At 42.7% G+C, this 18,288-nt stretch overlaps 1 protein-coding gene and 1 non-coding gene across 4 annotated transcripts in view; both read right to left on the bottom strand.

Annotated features, from left to right (window-relative positions):
- The window catches only part of AGO4 (argonaute RISC component 4), a 44,381-nt gene extending 39,143 nt beyond the window's left edge, over nt 1-5,238 (bottom strand). For 2 of the 3 annotated variants that reach the window (XM_047793322.1, XM_047793323.1), the window contains exon 1: nt 5,127-5,238. Coding sequence is in view for 1 of the 3 variants with exons in the window: in XM_047793321.1 (XP_047649277.1) it covers nt 4,483-4,501 (19 nt within the window). In the remaining 2 variants the exon portion in view is untranslated. Of the gene's footprint in view, nt 1-4,482; nt 4,879-5,126 lie in introns of those variants that run through there. The other variant, XM_047793321.1, reaches the window with a different exon arrangement.
- An 11,272-nt stretch (nt 5,239-16,510) lies between these two features.
- LOC125134774 (small nucleolar RNA SNORD22) lies at nt 16,511-16,635 on the bottom strand. Its single transcript, XR_007136775.1, has one exon. It is a non-coding gene; the product is annotated as a small nucleolar RNA SNORD22 (small nucleolar RNA).
- Between the last annotated feature and the right edge of the window lie 1,653 nt (nt 16,636-18,288).

Genomic DNA, 18,288 nt, shown 5'->3' with positions numbered 1-18,288 from the left:
ACTACTGAGGCTGAGAATCCTTCGTCTAGACAGTGCAGTCACTCCAAATTATTGCACTGATGATTCACAAGATATTCCATAAAGAGGATTCCATAAACTAAAGAAACTGCGTACTCTCTCCCCTTCTTAAAATTACAATACATATTATCATATTAAATTCTCTAACAAGTCATGTAATCGATAAACTCATTTAACTCATCATTTACCCAACTTATTTTTCCTCAGAACAAAGACACACACACACACACACACACACACACACACACGAGCTCTCTCTCTCTGTTTTTAAAATCAAACATCTGATGTTCCTGTCATGGCTCAGCAGAAACGAATCTGACTAGCATCCATGAGGATGCAGGTTTGATCCCTGGCCTCGCTCAGTGGGTTAAGGATTTGGTGTTGCCATGAGCTGTGGTGTAGGTCTCAGACACAGCTCAGATCACACGTTGCTGTGGCTGTGGCATAGGCCAGAAGCTATAGCTCTGATTGGATGCCTAGCCTGGGAATCTCTATATGCCATGATCAAGGCCCTAAAAAGACAAATAAAATAAAATAAAATAAAACATCCTATCAATATTCAGTAGATAAAGATTTAAGGAAACGCAAGCTGGGAATTACCTGTCTACAGAAAACCTTACTCCTTTTTGATGATAATGTCAAATGGACACTGGCCTAAAAAATAAACATCCTTTCTGCTATGAACAGATGTTGAGTAAAGTGGGTTGTGACTACAAAGGAAAGTTACAACAGGTTCGTTGTTGCAATGGTATTTCATCAAGAACAAAGATGATTCACTAAGGAGAGAAAATTTTGAACCAAGAAGCTGTTCTGGCCCAACATCACTTAGGAAAATCAAAGCAAACACTTTAACGAAATTTGTGTTGACAGATCCCCACATTCTTTTTTTTTTCTCACCACATTCTTAAAGTACTGAAAATCTTTTCATGTACTAAATTCATTGTTCATTCTTTCCCTAAGTTATACTCATCCTTCAAAACTCAAGTCAAGTGCCACCTCCTCGGAAAACCTTTCCAGAATCTCCTAGACTGGAGAATGCATCTTCTGTGTTCCCCAGACCCTCTGTGGAAGATTAGGGCAAGTACCTAGAAACAACTTGTTAAATTAATGCTTTCTCCACTGGACTGTATACTCTTATAAGAAATGGAGTTCCAGGATTTCCCGTCGTGGCTCAGTGGTTAACGAATCAGACTAGGAACCATGAAGTTGCGGGTTCGATTCCTGGCCTCGCTCAGCAGGTTAAGGATCCGGCGTTGTGGTGAGCTGTGGTGTAGGTTGCAGACGTGGCTCGGATCCCGAGTTGCTGTGCCTCTGGCTTAGGCCGGTGGCTACAGCTCTGATTCGACCCCTAGCCTGGGAGCCTCCATATGCCACGGGAGCAGCCCAAGAAATGGCAAAAAGACAAAAAAAAAAAAAAAGAAAAAAGAAAAAGAAATGGAGTTCCAGTTTATTGTTACCTCAATACCTAATTCAAAGATGAGCACACTGTAGGAATTTAGTTTTTCTTTTCTTTTTTTTTTTTTTTTTTGGTCTTCTTAGGGCCTCACCCATGACATATGGAAGTTCCCAGGCTAGGGGCTGAATCAGAGCTGCATGTGCTGGCCTATGCCATAGCCATAGCCACAGCAGCACCAGATCGGAGCCGTGTCTGCAACCTACACCATAGCTCATGGCAACACTAGATGCTCAACCCACTGAACAAAGCCAGGGACTGAAGCTGCATCCTCATGGATACTAGTGAGGTTTGTTACTGCTGAGCCACAACAGGAATTCCACTTCCTTATGTTTCAATACTGGTTTTATTACTTCAAACTGCATGACCTAGGGCCAATTTCTTAGCCAATCTGTGCCTCAGTTTCCTTATCTATTAAATGGAAAAGGTATGATTATAACAGCATCTATATCATAAAGCTCTTGTGAGGATCTCATGAGATGATGTACAGAAAAGGCTGAATACAGTGGCTCATAATGGTAAGCACTCAATAAATGTTAGCTATTATGATTTCACTTACATAAATGTTATATCAGTGCTCAAAGGTCTTCATATTGGGAGCAACTCCAAAATTTAGTGACAAAGTCAGAGAATCTTATCTTCCAAAAAGGTAAGGAGTGTGACTCAACATAGATTGGATAAAGTCAGCTTAAAAGAGGAGGGCATTATCCTTACTTCACCACTCAGCCTTGAGACCTTGATAAAATCATGATAAGCTCTCTGAACTTTTTCTCATCTGTACAATGGGCCTAACACCTGCCTTGCCTTCCTCACAGAAGATCAAATGAGCTATCAGCTATGAAAGCACTTTCCAAACTATAAGGCACTGTGAAAATAAATGTTATCATTAATAGAGCAAAATACATGGTAATCTAATTAAATATATTTATTTCCAAGTTATGGTTGTCAGAAATCAAAATTGAATGAGGGACAGCATAGCAAGACTGAACATGCTTCAATGATTGTGCAAGAGTGGAGGGAACAGAGCACTAGATACAGGTGCTTTAACAAAGAAGCAGGAAAGCTTCTCTAGATTCTTAGCCTGGATGAAATATCCCACAAGACCAGAAAATCCCTTTGCTCTGATTCCAGACTCATCAAGCAGCTTCTTGCTATGAACTGGGCTTCCAAGGTACTGTGACACCAAAAAAAGGAGTCTGCTAGACAGCAGACAAGAAAATATCTCAGTTAACAGAAAAGATCTATGTGACATTTTGGCTGACTCATTAATGTCTTACAAATATGGTTAGTGAGAATTAATTTTCCACAATCCAAGGTGAACTGATAAGCCCTTCAATCTGCAAAAGCTAAAATCAGCTCCCCCCCGCCCCAAGAGTCAGGGCAATCTTTCCCATGAATTTCATCTGTATACACAGTTACATAGTCTCTTTCAATATCAGCTCATAAATGCAACAGTTGAAGTCTCTTTCAATATCAGCTCATAAATGCAACAGTTGATTCAATTATGACTTACTAACAGGGAAGGGAGGGAAAAACCATTTGTTAAGTATCCATAATGCATTACTCTCCCCAACAAGATTTCTCATATACATTCTTATTTCATTCTCACAACAATCTTGCAGCACGTAATTATTATTACCCTCATTTTATAGATGAGGAAATGAAAGTTCAAAGGAATTAAGTAATTTGCCCAAGGTTATACAACTATCAAATTACTAGACTGGATTTGAACAGAAGTCTGTCACATTCCTAAAGACCTGATCATGCCTTTAGCCAGGGGCATAGCTGAAATAGCCCAGTGTAATATTCACATTGAGGGTGATCAAATAATATTGTGACAAAACCAATTTATTTTTAAAAGGCATGTGAAATTTGATTATGAAGGCCTTTAAAAAATACTTTAAGTAGCAAATTAAGGTGGGGTTTCACCATTCAGCTATGTAAACAAGTTTTAAGTAAACAAACCTGCAAAGTTTCCAAGCTCAAACGGTAGACTGAATTTTCTACACACTATAAAAATGAATGCTTTACAACAAAGTCCACTGTGTAGACAAGGTATAAAGTTAAAAGTTAATTCTAACACAGCCCCTAAACCCTGCCCTACTTAGCCAAGACATTAGAAACTTGTTGGGGTTCCAAGTAGGAACACCAGATGCCAATCTGCAGGGTATTGGTTACAACCAGGAATGGTTCCCCCGCTTTGGGCAGAACTGGGGAGATAACCAGAGGCCATTCACAATGACGGGGAATTACAGTTTCCAAAGCACTTTCTCCTTCATTTGATCCTCACAACTACCCATAACCCAATTAGAAGACACTTGGGGCATTAAAGCTTCTGCTGGAGCGCGCGCTGGCGAGTAACTCGGCCGTCAAAGGCACTGGCACAGATCACTGGGTCTGCGACACAGACTCACAGATCGAGGCATAGGACTAGATTCCCCAAGATTTCAGGGCCTTTGAGAAAGGGGGGGCACTTTGCCCCTTGGCCTTCGGTGGTAATGAGAAGTGTTTAAGGGAAGTTCTCTTTCTTCCTTATTTGAGGGCTCTGAACTGCCTACCAGTGCAAAGAAAAATAGGGGTGCGGCCCCAAGCCAAAAATACTCCTGGTAGTAGGTGGGGTAGTCCTTGCCGGTACAGGCCTCCACTGCGCACAGATCGTCCCTTCTGAGGCCCAAACTGGCCTCGCCTCCACCCTGGAGCACAGCTCTCTGAGGTTGGGTCAGGTCTCCCCTCTACCTGGGTACGCAGGTCACCTTCCTGGGCCTCCCTCCCTTAGACCTTAAGAACTGGCTTATCTCTCCTTGTTGGGGCGCGGTCCCCCCCCCGCCCCCCCCGCCGAGGCCCAGGTCAGCTCCCTCTGCCTTGTGCCATGGGGCACCAGTCCCCTTCCCCCAGGCCTAATGGCCCAATCCAGGTACGCGCGACTCGATGAGGGCCACAGGGAGCGGCCGGCCCGCCTGCCCACCCGTGCCGGGGTGCAGTCCCCGTCCCAGACCGAGCGCGCTCCTCACCGGGTCCCACTGCTTCCATGGCGGCGGCGGGGGCCGCCTCGCCCCGGTCCCCGGCGCCTCCCGCTCCGGGCCCCGCCGCCGCCGCCGCCGCGTAACGCTTGATCTCCGGAATATTGGCGCTGGGGGGGCGCCGCGGAGACGCGGGCGCTGGGCAGGGGGCGGCGGCGGCGCCCGGCCGGGGGACAGGGACTCGGCTCCCACGGCTCTTCCGGCCTCAGCGACAACAAAAACAATCCCCGCCGCCGCCGCTGCCAGCGGGAGCGGGAGCCGGGGCGCGCGCCCGCCAGGCGGGGAGGGGGCGCGGGATGTGGGGCGCGCGCGGCCCGGGGTCCTGGCTCGCGGAGGAGGCGTGCGCGGCCCCGGACGCCGGGTCCACCCAGCCCGGCGGAGGGCAGGGGCAGGGTGGAGAGGGGGGCGGGCGCTTGCCCAGAGAGGGCAGCACCCCGAGGATGTGTCGAGTGCGCGCGCGCCCGCCTGCACTGTCCTGTGGCCCAGGGCGGCCTTCCTGGGCGAAGGGCCGTGGGGCCCTACACGCCACACTCCCAGAGCCTCCGCAAAAGATGGGGATTCCAGAACCCCGGATCCACAGACACAGCTCTCCACTTCTGTCGGTGGAAAGGGTCCCGAGATCTCCCACTTCAGACCTCTTCTTTCACCTCTGTCTTCTCTTTCTCCAGTGTCCCAGGACTGAAAACACCGGGGTCACCACAGACACAGCATTTTCCCTCCACTTCTTCATCCAAGACTGTACACTGAGGTGCCCGTCCTGACCCATGTAGCTGAAAGCACCACGGGAATGGACTATGATGAACGATGCATTCTCTTGCAGACGATGACGAGCACCTCTGCTCAGCAAGTCACTAGTCACTGAAAAGTCTTGCTTTCTCTGATGACTTGCGATCTCTGATGACGTCACCTTAGCAGCCAAGAGCCAAGGGAGCAAAACCCCACTCCAAGATGGCATGGTCAGCCCGGCAGAGCCAGCTGGGGTGTTTAGTTGGGACTTTAAATTGAAGAACATAGTCTTCAGAATGAGGCAGATCTCTGTCCACCAGATAAAAAGGTACAATGCATATGCTGTACTCATTTGCTAGAGCTGCTATTACAAAGTACCACAGACTGAGTGATTTTAAACAGAAGTTAATTTTCTTACAGTTATGGAGGTTAGACATCCCACATCAAGGGTTGGTTTCTTCTAAGATTTCTCTCTTTTGCTTATAAATGGCCGTCTTCTCCCTATGTTTTCACATGGCTTTCCTTCTGTACCTGTCTGTGTCCAAACGTCCTCTTATAAGGACACCAGTATACTGGATTAAGGTTCAACTTACAGACTTCAATTTAATTAAATTACCTCCCTAAAGACCCTGTCTCCAAATACAGCAAGTTCTGAAATAATGGGGTGGGGGTTAGGATTTCAACATGTGAATTTTGAGGGGACACAATTCAGCCTATAACATGTGTAGTGAGATAGTCATTTGAGCACTTTCCGTGTGCAGCCATAGAGCCAAGTAATTTCTGTATGATAAAAATGATAAAAAATATTAGGGGCACATTGTGGCCAGACACTGTCTTATGGGCTTCACATGTCATTTAATCTTCACAACCACCTATAAAGTAGATATTATTAAGAAAGTTATCAGTATGGATGAGGAGACTAAAACTTAGGGAAGCTAAGAAAGTCAGGCTCTGCATTGCATGATAGGACAGAAAAGCATGGAAAAATTTGAGTTCTAAATTCTGCATTCTAGGAGTTCCCATCTTGGCTCAGTGGTTAACGAACCCAACTAATAACCATGAAGTTGCAGGTTTGATCCCTGGCCTCGCTCAGTGGGTTAAGGGTCCAGTGTTGCCACGAGCTATGGTGTAGGTCGCAGAAGTGGCTCAGATCCCGAGTTGCTGTGGCTGTGGCATAGGCCAGCAGCTGTAGCTCCGATTTGACTGCTAGCTTGGGAACCTCCACATGCCGTGGGTGCGGCCCTAAAAAGACAAAAAAATAAAAAATAAAAATAAATAAAATCCTGCATTCTAGTCCTAGCTGATTCCAGCCTTGGCTGGCTATGGAATTGGGACTTTTAATCAAGTAACTGGTTCCAGTCTACTGATAACATACTCCAAGTTCTTTCCATAGTGCCATACTACTTCTCTGTTAAACCAGATATTTACTGGAAACAATGAAAGGGACAAAAAGTTTGAAGAGAAGGAAGTATTCACTAAATGAACAGACTGGTGGACAGTTTAGAGGATAAGAAAAACTAACTAAAGTTCAAGTTTTGAGTTAAACCTAGTAGCCACCTCCCTTCTCCACTCCAGGCTAAATTCCTCCCACAGTTTACTCAGTGCTGATGCCTTCTAACCTGGTTTGAGACTGACTTTCCCCCTCTCACTTCCTAACAAAATTTCCCTTATAATCTATTTGATGTGTTGAGCAGAGACCATAGCTTGTTTCCTGTACTGAAAATAGCCCCAGAAACCTGAGTATGACATGTTTTTATGCCGTAGTCAGGACTACAACGCCTTAATCCCTGTCTCTCACATTTGTCACTCTTGATCACTCTGATGATCTACAGTCTCCTTCCAAAATTCACTCCCACTAGGCACTCACACCCCCTTTCCGAGGGGGTGACTGAGCTCTCCCAAACCAAAGTTCTCTAGTGAATAAGCTCTCCTAAACTCAGCCTCTTCGGCAAGCCCTCCCTCCACTTCCTGCTGTGGCTAATAAGAAGCAGTGCCCCAGAATACCACTTCCCCCTCAGCTCTCTCTGATGGTGGCTGCTTTTCTCCTACGCCCCACAATCTACAAGACAGGGTGGAGGATGGGTAGAGAATTGGCAGTCTATTGGCCCCCATTGCACCAAACTTTGAATTCTCATTCTCATATTAAAACTACTAGCCATCTGGTCAGACTACCACTGGGCCTCCCTTGGTGTTATAATTAACTCAGCTCCTGGTCTTATGTCTCAGTTCAGCCTGGCTCCCACTACATTGTAAATCCTTGAGGGCAGACTTATGCCTTATTCAGGTATGCGGGTTTGTGTTTCTGTTGCATAACACCTTACCCGGCACCAAATACCTACTCAGAAATTTATGGAATGAACGAATCAATGTACAAGTTAGGTGTAAACTATGGGAGCTAGAAATGGTCCAGTGGAGAGGCCTATGGGAAAAACTCTGAGTGAACTAGCAACTTCTCCAGAGCACAGACTTTCCAATCAGGTGATCCCAAGTTCAAATCTCAGTTCCACAACATACTAGCTCTAAGTACCTGGAATAAGTCCCTTCACCTACAGCTCAAGGATGCTGTGAGGAGCATGCTAAACCATATAGGTACATGTTCCTGTGTCAGTGGCTCAGAGTAAGTGCCCAATAGTTAATTTTCTTCCTTCCTCCTTTCCCTCAGCTAAAAGCTGCTCCCCTACTGCTGTCTGGCTGTCTCTTGAGACAGTGAGCTCATGATCTTGGCTCAGTCCAAGAGAGTGGAGCAGAGCCATCAGGGACCAAGCATGTTTACACATTGTATGTCTGAGCCACCTGAGGACTGAGACTTGGCACAACCATCTGAGGATGACAGATGCTTGGTTATGAATGGAATTGGACTTACTCTGGTGTCAGTACTCTCCTGAGACCAGATTGTACCAGAGGGAGCCTTGCTAGTGGACATTGTGACAGACGGCAGAGGTCCAGCCACCCACGCTGCTTGTGACACTCCAACCTTTTTCTAGACTGCTGGTCTCTGTTGGTGTTTTGACTCCCCAATCTCTCCTCATATTGTCTTTCCACAAGTCTGGAGCTTAGAAGTCAAGGAGGAGCTTCTTGGCAGTCTGCCAATTAGACTAGAGGCTTTCACTCTTCTTTAGCTGGGGACCCCTTATTTAAACAAAAATCTTAAGTGGGAGCTGAAGTGGAGCCACTCTGGCTGAGGACAGGGACCTGCATTGCACACTACTGAACTAGACTAGCTTGCCAAGAGACACAGGGCATCCCAGTAGAATTTCTGCCCACTTGCTCCCACTCCATCAGCAGCCTTGCTCTTCTGCATTTAAAATAATTGATATAGGAGTTCCCATGGTGGCTCAGCAGGTTAAGAACCCAACATAACCTCCATGAGGATGCAGGTTCAATCCCTGGCCTACCTCAGTGGGTTAAGGAGCCAGCGTTGCTGCAAGCTGTGGCATTGGTCAAAGATGGGACTTGGATCCAGTGCTTGGATCTGTTGGTGCTTGGATAGCTGTGGTATAGGCTGGAAGCTGAGCTTCCATTTGCCGTGGGTGCAGCTGTAAAAAAAAAAATAATAATAATAACAATAAAGATATAAGATTTCCCATTGTGGCTCAGCAGAAATGAATCTGACTAGTATCCATGAGGACACAGGTTTGGTCCCTGGCCTTGCTCAGTGAACTAAGGATCCGGCATTGTTGTGAGCTATGGTGTAGGTTGCAGACGAGGCTTGGATCTGGCATTGCTGTGGCTGTGGCATAGGCCAGCGGGAACAGCTCTGATTTGATCCCTAGCCTGGGAGCCCCCATATGCAGCAGGTGTGGTCCTAAAAAATAATAATAATAATTGAGATATATAATTCACATACTGTAAAATTCACCATTTTAAAGTGTAAAATTTAGTGGTTATTAGTATAGTCACAGATTGTGGAATAATTACTACCATCTAATTCCAGAACATTTTCATCACCCTGGAAAGAAACCCTGTACCCGTTAGCAGTCACTCCCATGCCTTCCTACCCCCAGCCCCTGGCAATCACTAATTTACTTTCTATCTTTATGAATTTGCCTATTCTGGACATTTCATGTAATTGGAATCATACAATATGTGATCTTTTGTATCGTTTCTTTCATTTAGCATGTTTTCAAGGTTCATCCAAGCCATGACATCAGAACTTCATTGTTTTTATGGCTGAATAATATTCCATTGTATGTATTTTTTGTATGTATACACCATATTTTGTTTATCCATTCATTAGTCGATGGATATTTGAGTTATTTCACTTTTCGGCTGTGATAATGCAGCTGTGAACATTCAGGTTTGTGTGTGGATATATGTTTTAAATTGTTTTGGTTATACTTAGGAATAGAATCGCTGGGTTATATGGTAACTCTATAGGTTTTTTTTTAATTTTTAATTTTTAATTTTTTGACCACACTCATGTCATGTGAAAGTTCCTGTGCTAGAGATCAAACCTTCACTCTGGCAGTGACCAGAGGCATGGCAGTGAGAAAGCCGGGTCTTTAACCTGCTGAGCCACAGAAGAACTCCTGCTAATTCTATGTTTAACTTTTTGAGGAGCTGTTTTCCACAGTTGCTACATTATTTTATGTTCCCATCAGCAATGCATAAGGGTTCTAATTTCTCCACATTCTTGCCAACACTTATTTTCAGATTTAAAAAAATTTATAGCTGTCCTTATGGGTATGAAGTGGTATCTCATTGTGGATTTGGTTTGCATTTCACTAAGGACTAAATATGTTGAGCACCTATCTATTTATTTATTGACCATGCCCATGGCATGTGGCAGTTCCGGGGCCAGGGATCAAATTCATGCCAGAACAGTGACCTGAGCCACTGCATTGACAGTGCTGAATCCTTAACCCACTAAACCACCAGGGAACTCCTTGAGCATCTATTTATAGGCTTATTTATCTGTTGTATATCTTTGGAAAAATGTCTTTTTAAATCCTCTGCCCTTTAAAAAAATGGGTTATTTATCATTTTTTTGTTGTTGTTCTTGAGTTAGAGTCATTTATACACCATAGATATTAAGTCCCTTATTGGATATATGGTTTGTAAAATTTTTCTCCCATAGTGTGGGATGTCATTTAACTTTCTTTATGGTGTCCTTTGAAACACAAATGTTTTCAGTTTAGAAGTTCAACTTTTCTTTGATTGCTTGTGCTTTTTTTATCATCATCTAGGAAACCTAATTCAAGGCCATGAAGATTTATATATAAGATATATATTTTTTCTGGCTATGCCCATGGCATGTGGAAGTTCCTGGGCCAGGGATTGAACCCGAGCCACAGCAGTAAGCCAAGCCATAGCAGAGACAATGCCAAGTCCTTAACCACTAGGCAACCAGGAAACCCCTAAATTGTTAAGTTTTATAGTTTTCGCTCTTACATTTATACTTCTTTTTTTTTTGAAGTTTTAAGATTTCTTATTGTTTTATTTTCACTGTACAGCATAGGGACCCAGTTACACATACATGTATACATAATTTTTTCCCCATTGTCATGCTGCAAAGTAAGTATCTAGACATAGTTCTCAGTGCTACACAGCAGGATCTCATTGTAAATCAATTCCAAGAGCAATAGTTTGCATCCATTAACCCCAAGCTCCTGATCCCTCCCACTCCCTCCTCCTCCCCCTGGGCAACCACAAGTCTGTTCTCCAATCCATGATTTTTTCTGTGGAAAGGTTCATTTGTGCTGTATATTAGGTATCAGATATGAGTGATATCATATGGTATTTGTCTTTCTGACTTATTTCACTTACTATGAGAGTAGAGACTAGTTCCATCCATGTTGCTGCAAATGGCATCATGTCATTCTTTTTTTTTTTTTTTTGGTCTTTTTGCTATTTCTTGGGCCGCTCCCAGCGGCATATGGAGGCTCCCAGGCTAGGGGTCAAATCGGAGCTGTAGCCACTGGCCTACGCCAGGGCCACAGCAACGCGGGATCCGAGCCGTGTCTGCAACCTACACCACAGCTCACGGCAACGCCGGATCGTTAACCCACTGAGCAAGGGCAGGGACCGAACCCTGCAACCTCATGGTTCCTAGTCGGATTCGTTAACCACTGCGCCACGACGGGAACTCCATGTCGTTCTTTTTTATGGCTGAGTAGTATTTCATTGGGTATATATACCACATCTTCCTAATCCAATTGTCTGTCGATGGACATTTGGGTTGTTTCCATGTCTTGGCTATTGTGAATAGAGCTGCAATGAACATGTGGGTGCATGTGTTTTTTTAAGGAAAGTTTTGTCTGGATATACACCCAGGAGTGGGATTGCTGGATCATATGGTAGTTCTATGTATAGGTTTCTTTCTTTTTTTCTTTTTCTTTTCTTTTTTTTTTTTTTTTTTGGCTTTTTTGCCTTTTCTAGGGCCGCTTCCCATGGTACATGGAGGTTCCCAGGCTAGGAGTCCAATTGGAGCTGTAGCCGCAAGCCCACGCCACAGCCACAGCAATGCAGGATCCGAGCCGTCTGTGACCTACACCACAGCTCACAGCAATGCCAGATCCTTAACACACTGAGCAAGGCCAGGGATCAAACCCGCAACCTCATGGTTCCTAGTCGGATTTGATAACCACTGCACCACGACAGGAACTCCAATATGTATAGATTTCTAAGGTCCCTCCATACTGTTCTCCATAGTGGCTGTACCAGCTTACATTCCCACCAATAGTGCAGGAGGGTTCCCTTTTCTCCACACCCTCTCCAGCATTTATTTGTGGACTTATTAATGATGGCCATTCTGACTGGTGTGAGGCAGTATCTCGTGGTAGTTTTGATTTGCATTTCTCTAATAATAAGGGATGTTGAGCATTTTTTTCATGTGCTTGTTGGCCATCTATACATCTTCCTTGGAAAAATGTCTGTTCAGGTCTTTTGCCCATTTTTCAATTGAGTTGTTGGCTTTTTTGCTGTTGAGTTGTATAAGTTGCTTGTATATCCCAGAGATTAAGCCCTTGTCAGTTGCATCATTTGAAACTATTTTCTCCCATTCTGTAAGTTGTCTTTTTGGGTTTTTTTTTTTTTTTTTTGGTTTCCTTTGCTGTGCAATAGCTTGTCAGTTTCATTAGGTCCCATTGGTTTATTTCTGCTTTTATTTCTATTGCTTTGGGAGACTGACCTGAGAAAATATTCATAAGGTTGATGTCAGAGAATGTTCTCTTTCAGGAGTTTGATGGTGTCTTGTCTTATATTTAATTCTTTAAGCCATTTTGAGTTTATTTTCGTGCATGGTGTGAGGGTGTGTTCTAGTTTCATTGATTCGCATGCAGCTGTCCAGGTTTCCCAGCAATTCTTGCTGAATAGACCTTCTTTTTCCCATTTTATGTTCTTGCCTCCTCTGTCAAAGATTAATTGACCATAGGTGTCAGCGTTACATTTATATTTCTCATGTATTTTGAGTTAACTTATGTGTATGAAGTGAGGTAGAGATTCAAATTCATTCCTTTGCATGTGGATACGCAATTGTCCAAGCACCATTTGTCAAAGACTGTTCTTTCTCCCAACAAATGGTCTGGAACCCTTGTCAAAATTAATCGATTGCCTGTAAATGTAAGAGTTTATTTCTGGATTCTTAATTGTATTCTATCAATCTTATGTCTATTATTATGCTATTATCACACTGCCTTTTTTTTTTTCATCTTTTGTCTTTTTTTAGGGCCGCACCTGCAGCACATGGAGGTTCCCAGGCTAGGGGTCCAATCAGAGCTACAGCTGCTGGCCTATGCCACAGCCACAGCAACGTGTGATCCAAGCCACGTCTGGGACCCACACCATAGCTCACGGCAATGCCAAATCCTTAACCCACTGAGGAGGCCAGGAATCAAACCCGAAACCTCATGGTTACTAGTCAGGTTCGTTAACCACTGAGCCACTATGGGAACTCCCTCACACTGTCTTGATTGTAGCTTTGTAAAAAGTTTTGAAATCTGAAAGTATATATCCTCTAACTGTCCTTCTTTTTCAAGATTGTTTTGACTATTCTAGGTCTCTTGCATTTTCATATGAAGTATAGGATCAACTTGTCTATTTCTGGAAAAAAAAAAGGCAGTTGGAATCTTGATGGGGATTGCATTTAATTTGTAAATCAATCTGAGGAGTATTGCCATCTTGACAATATTGAGTATTCCAATCCGTGAATATGGGATATCTTCCCATTTATTTAGGTCTTCCTTAATTTCTTTCAACAGTATTTTCAGGATATAGATTTTATATTTCTTTGGTTAAATTTTTTTTTTTTTGTCTTTTTAGGGCCACACCTGTGGCATATGGAGGTTCCCACGCTAGGGGTTTAATCAGAGCTGTTGCTGCAGGCCTACACCAGAGCCAAAGCAACACCAGATCTGAGCGGTGTCTGTGATCTACACCACAGTTCACGGCAACACCAGATCCTTAATCCACTGATAGAGGCTAGGGATTGAACCTGCAACCTCATGGTTCCTAGTCAGATTCATTTCTGCTGCACCACGACAGGAACTCCTCTTTGGTTAAATTTATCCCTAAGTATTTTATTTTGGGGGGTGTTATTGTAGATGGAATTGTTTTCTTAATTTCATTTTTAATTTTTCATTGTTCATGTATAGAAATACAACCGATTTTTTTTTTTTGTCTTTTTGCTATTTCTTTGGGCCGCTTCCGCAGCATATGGAGGTTCCCAGGCTAGGGGTCTAATCGGAGCTGTAGCCGCTGGCCTACGCCAGAGCCACAGCAACGTGGGATCTGAGCTGCATCTGCAACCTACACCACAGCCCACGGCAACGCCGGATCGTTAACCCACTGAGCAAGGGCAGGGACCGAACCCGCAACCTCATGGTTCCTAGTCGGATTCGTTAACCACTGCGCCACAATGGGAACTCCCGATTTTTTTTTTTTCTACACCCATGGCATATAGACGTTCCAGGGCCAGGGATCCAACCTAAGCCACAGCAGTGACAATGCCAGATCGTTAACCCACTGCATCACAAGAGAACTCCAAAAATGCAATTGCTTTTTTTTTTTTTTCCCCACTTTGCTTTTTAGGGCTGCTCCCGCAGCATATGGAAGTTCCCAGGCTAGAGGTTGAAACTGCCAGCCTACTTCCACAACCACAGCAACTCAAGATCTGAGCAACCTACACCACAACTCAAGCAACACAGGAAGCTTAACCCACTGAATGAGGCCAGGGATGGAACCCGCCTCCTCATGGATACTAGTCAGATTTGTTTCCGCTGCGCTACAACAGGAACTCCCTACAATGATTTTTTTTAATGATTTTTATTTTTTCCATTATAGTTGGTTGATTTTTAATATTAACTTTGTATCCATAACTTTACTGAATTTTTTTCTTACCTCTAATACTTGTCTCTGTGTATTTACTGCTTTCTATATATAAGATCATGCTATCTGTAAATAGAGATTGATTTTCTTACCTCTAATACTTGTCTCTGTGTGTTTTACTGCTTTCTATATATAAGATCATGCTATCTGTAAATAGAGATTGATTTTACTTCTTTTCCACTATGTATGCTTTTTCTATATTCTTGCTTAATTGCCCTGGCTAGAACCTCCAATACAATACTGAATAGAAGCGACCCTCTTGTGTCTTTTGCAGGCAACTTTCTACATATTCACGGTCTAGGGGTCAGGAATAGAGAGACTTGGCAACTATATTTGATTTTGCCATCTCTCTAAATGAGATGACATAGCTAGCAAGGAGGGCAATGCACGAGGGTTTGATAAACATAGAGACTACTATGTTTACTTTCAGCCCTAATTTCTAGTACACTTTTTAATGAGGATGATTGATTTTTCTTTCTCTTCTTCAAGACAGAGTAAAGAGAATGAATTAGGGAATGAGATAAACCTGGATGTAATTCTCAAAATTCAATTCTGTAGACCACGTGACATTAAGCCACCTCACTTCTCTGCACCTCAGCTTTCTCCATCTGCAAAATGGATGTTTCATAGTGTTATCGAGAGAATCAAAAAAGATAATGAATGGAAAGTGCCTCATACAGTGCCTGGCACTTAGGATGGGCTCAAAAAATGCCCACTCCCTTTGACTTCCTCCTCAGCCCTGAACAAGCCTCCTTTATCTGTAGGTTGGGGAAAATAATTAATTTTTAAAAGATTTTTCTTATAACCGAGTGGTCCAAAGAAGGAAGGGTTTCCAGGAGGTAGTGAGGTCCAGGCTCTGGGGGTGTTCAAGCATGTTTGAGATGATGAAAAGATAAGAATCTATTAAGTTATGTGAAAATATGTATTGACTTATGTGTTACTCAGTTTTCTCAGTGACTATTTATTGAGTACTTGCCATGTGCTAGCTCCTGTGCTAGCACAGATCATGGGAATACAAGGATGAGCTAGAGAAGCAGGATTCCTGTCCTTATGGAGTCCGTAGTCTTGAAATGAGATTAATGATAAAAAAAAACAAACAGTAACAAAAGAATAGATAACTACACATTATGATGAGAGTTGTAGAATAAACAAAATGAAATTGAGTACCTAGGGGAGGCAATTTTAGAAAAAGTGGGAAGGAATAGCCACTCTGATACAGAGACATTTGACCTGAGAACTTGCGGTGGTTTTAAAACATGGCCACACATTCTTTGACATTTCACCCATTAAGAGGTAGGTCAGAGAGTCCATTGTGGTGAGGCAGGTTAAGGATCCGGCATTGCTGCAGCTGTTGTGTACGTGGTGGCTGTGGCTCAGATTTGATCCCTGGCCCAGAAACTTCCATATGCTGTGGGTATGGCTGAAGAAGAAAAAAATGCAATTCAGTAATGTTAACAGTGGTCACAATGCTGTACATCACATACCCAGGATTTATTTATTTTATAATTGGAAGTTTGTACCTTGTGACTCTTCACCCATTTTGCCCACTCCCCAATCCCTGCCTCTAGCAAACATCAACATGTTCTCTGTAACTGTTGAGTTTGATTTTTGTTTGTTTGTTTTTAAATTTCACACATAAGTGAGATCATATGGTGTTTGTATTTCTCTGACTTATTTCATTTAGCATAATGTCCTTAAGGTTCCATCCGTGTTGTGACAAATGGTGAGATTTCCTTTTTTTTTTTTTTTTGCAAAAAAACCCTCTTTATTTATTTAGAAAGGCTAAAAAGATTGTATGCTAATTTGAATAGCTAGGTTGTATAAGAAAATTCCACTTCTGATGTCCTCCAAGAGTTGGATTCCATTGTGTTAAGTATGTGTTCTTTATTCCAACCTGGAAAAAAAAAAACAACACTAATTTTTCAGTGAGTAATTTAGCCCCCTTTTCCAAGTTTAGAAATTCTTATGATTCCCTCAGACAGTTCCTTCTGGAACAAGCCTTCCTCTTCTCCCCCAGCCAGCCCCAGTGGAGTCACCTTTACAGGTTCTGGGACTAGGACAGGAGGTAAGACTGTGAATGTTTCTTCACAGGGAGAGATTCCCTTCGTTTTATGAGCTGAATAATATCCCATTGTACGTATCTGTATGTATATATATGCGTGTGTGTGTGCATACACTGTGTGTGTGTGCGTGTATATATATACACCGCATATACATATATACCGCATGTGTATATATGTATGATATATGTATATATGTATGGATATAGAAATTTTAAAAAATACATATATATCTTATACATTTTCTTTATCCATTCATCCATCAAAGGACACTTAGGTTGTTTCCATGTCTTGACTGTTACAAATAATGTCAGAGTGAATATGGGATGTGTGTATGAATATATCATTTTGAATGTTTCCTTGGATAAATGCCCAGAAGTGGAATTGTTGGATCATCTATTTTGTTTTTTTGAGGAACCAGAACTTGTTATAAAATGATTTTTTGTTTGTTTTTTGGCCATACTTGCAGGCCAGAGGTTGAACCTGCACCATAGCAGCGACCTGAGCCACAGCAGTGACAACTCTGGATCCTTAACCTTTTTCTTTTTTTAAAATAAATTTTATTGGGGTATAGTTGACCTGTAAAGTTGTGTTGTTTGAGGTGTATAGCAAAGTAAATCAGTTGTTCATATACGTAGATCCATGCCTTTTCAGATTCTTTTGCCATATGAGTTATTACACAGTATTGAATAGTTTACTCTGTACTATACAGTAGGTTCTTGTTACCTATCTATTTCATATGTAGTAGTGGGTATATGTCAGTTCCAACCCCTTAATTTGTCCCTCCCCCCCACACTTCCTCTTTGGTAGCCATAAATTTGGTTTCAAAATATATATTTTTTTTGCTTTTTAGGGCCACGCCCGTGGCATATGGAGGTTCCCAGGCTAGGGGTTGAATCAGAGCTGTTTACCTGCCCACCTATACCATAGCCATAGCAATGCCAGATCTGAGCCACAACTGTGACCTACACCACAGTTCACAGCAACGCCGGATCCTCAACCCACTAAGCGAGGCCAGGGATGGAAACTGCATCCTCGTGGATACCAGTAGGGTTCATTAACTGCTGAGCCACTTTAGGAACTCCTGTAAATATCTATACTTATAGCACATTTTCTTTATCCATTCACCCAATGATGAATTTTTAGATTATTTCCATATTTTGACTATTATAAATAACACTGCAAAGAACATAAGTGTGCATGTATCTTTTCAAGTTAGTATTCTCATTTTCTTCAGATAAATATCCAGAAGTGCAATTGATGGAACATATGGTTCTTGCTTTTTTCAAACAATACAGAACTACCATATTGTTTTCCATAGTGGCTGTACCAATTTCCATTATCCCCAACAGTGTACAAGCATTCCCTTTTCTCTACATCCTGGCCAACACTTGTTATCACTTGCCTTTTTGATAACAGCCATTCTAACAGATATGAGGTGCTATCTCTTTGTGGTTTGATTTGCATTTTCCTGATGACTAGTGATATTGAGCACCTTTCATGTCCCTGTCCACCATCTGTATATCTTCTTTGGAAAAATGTCTATTCAAATCCTCTGGCCATTTAAAAAAAAAAAAAGGAAATTGTTTGTTTTTGTCTTTGCTATTAAGTTGTATGAGTTCTTTGTATTTTTTTTTTTTTGTCTTTTTGCTATTTCTTTGGGCCGCTCCCGCGGCATATGGAGGTT

The sequence above is a fragment of the Phacochoerus africanus genome, chromosome 8 (genome assembly GCF_016906955.1).
Source record: "Phacochoerus africanus isolate WHEZ1 chromosome 8, ROS_Pafr_v1, whole genome shotgun sequence".
Classification (NCBI taxonomy): Eukaryota; Metazoa; Chordata; class Mammalia; order Artiodactyla; family Suidae; genus Phacochoerus; species Phacochoerus africanus.
The sequence above is the reverse complement of the archived record's forward strand: the minus strand, read 5'-3'. Positions and strand labels throughout refer to the sequence as shown.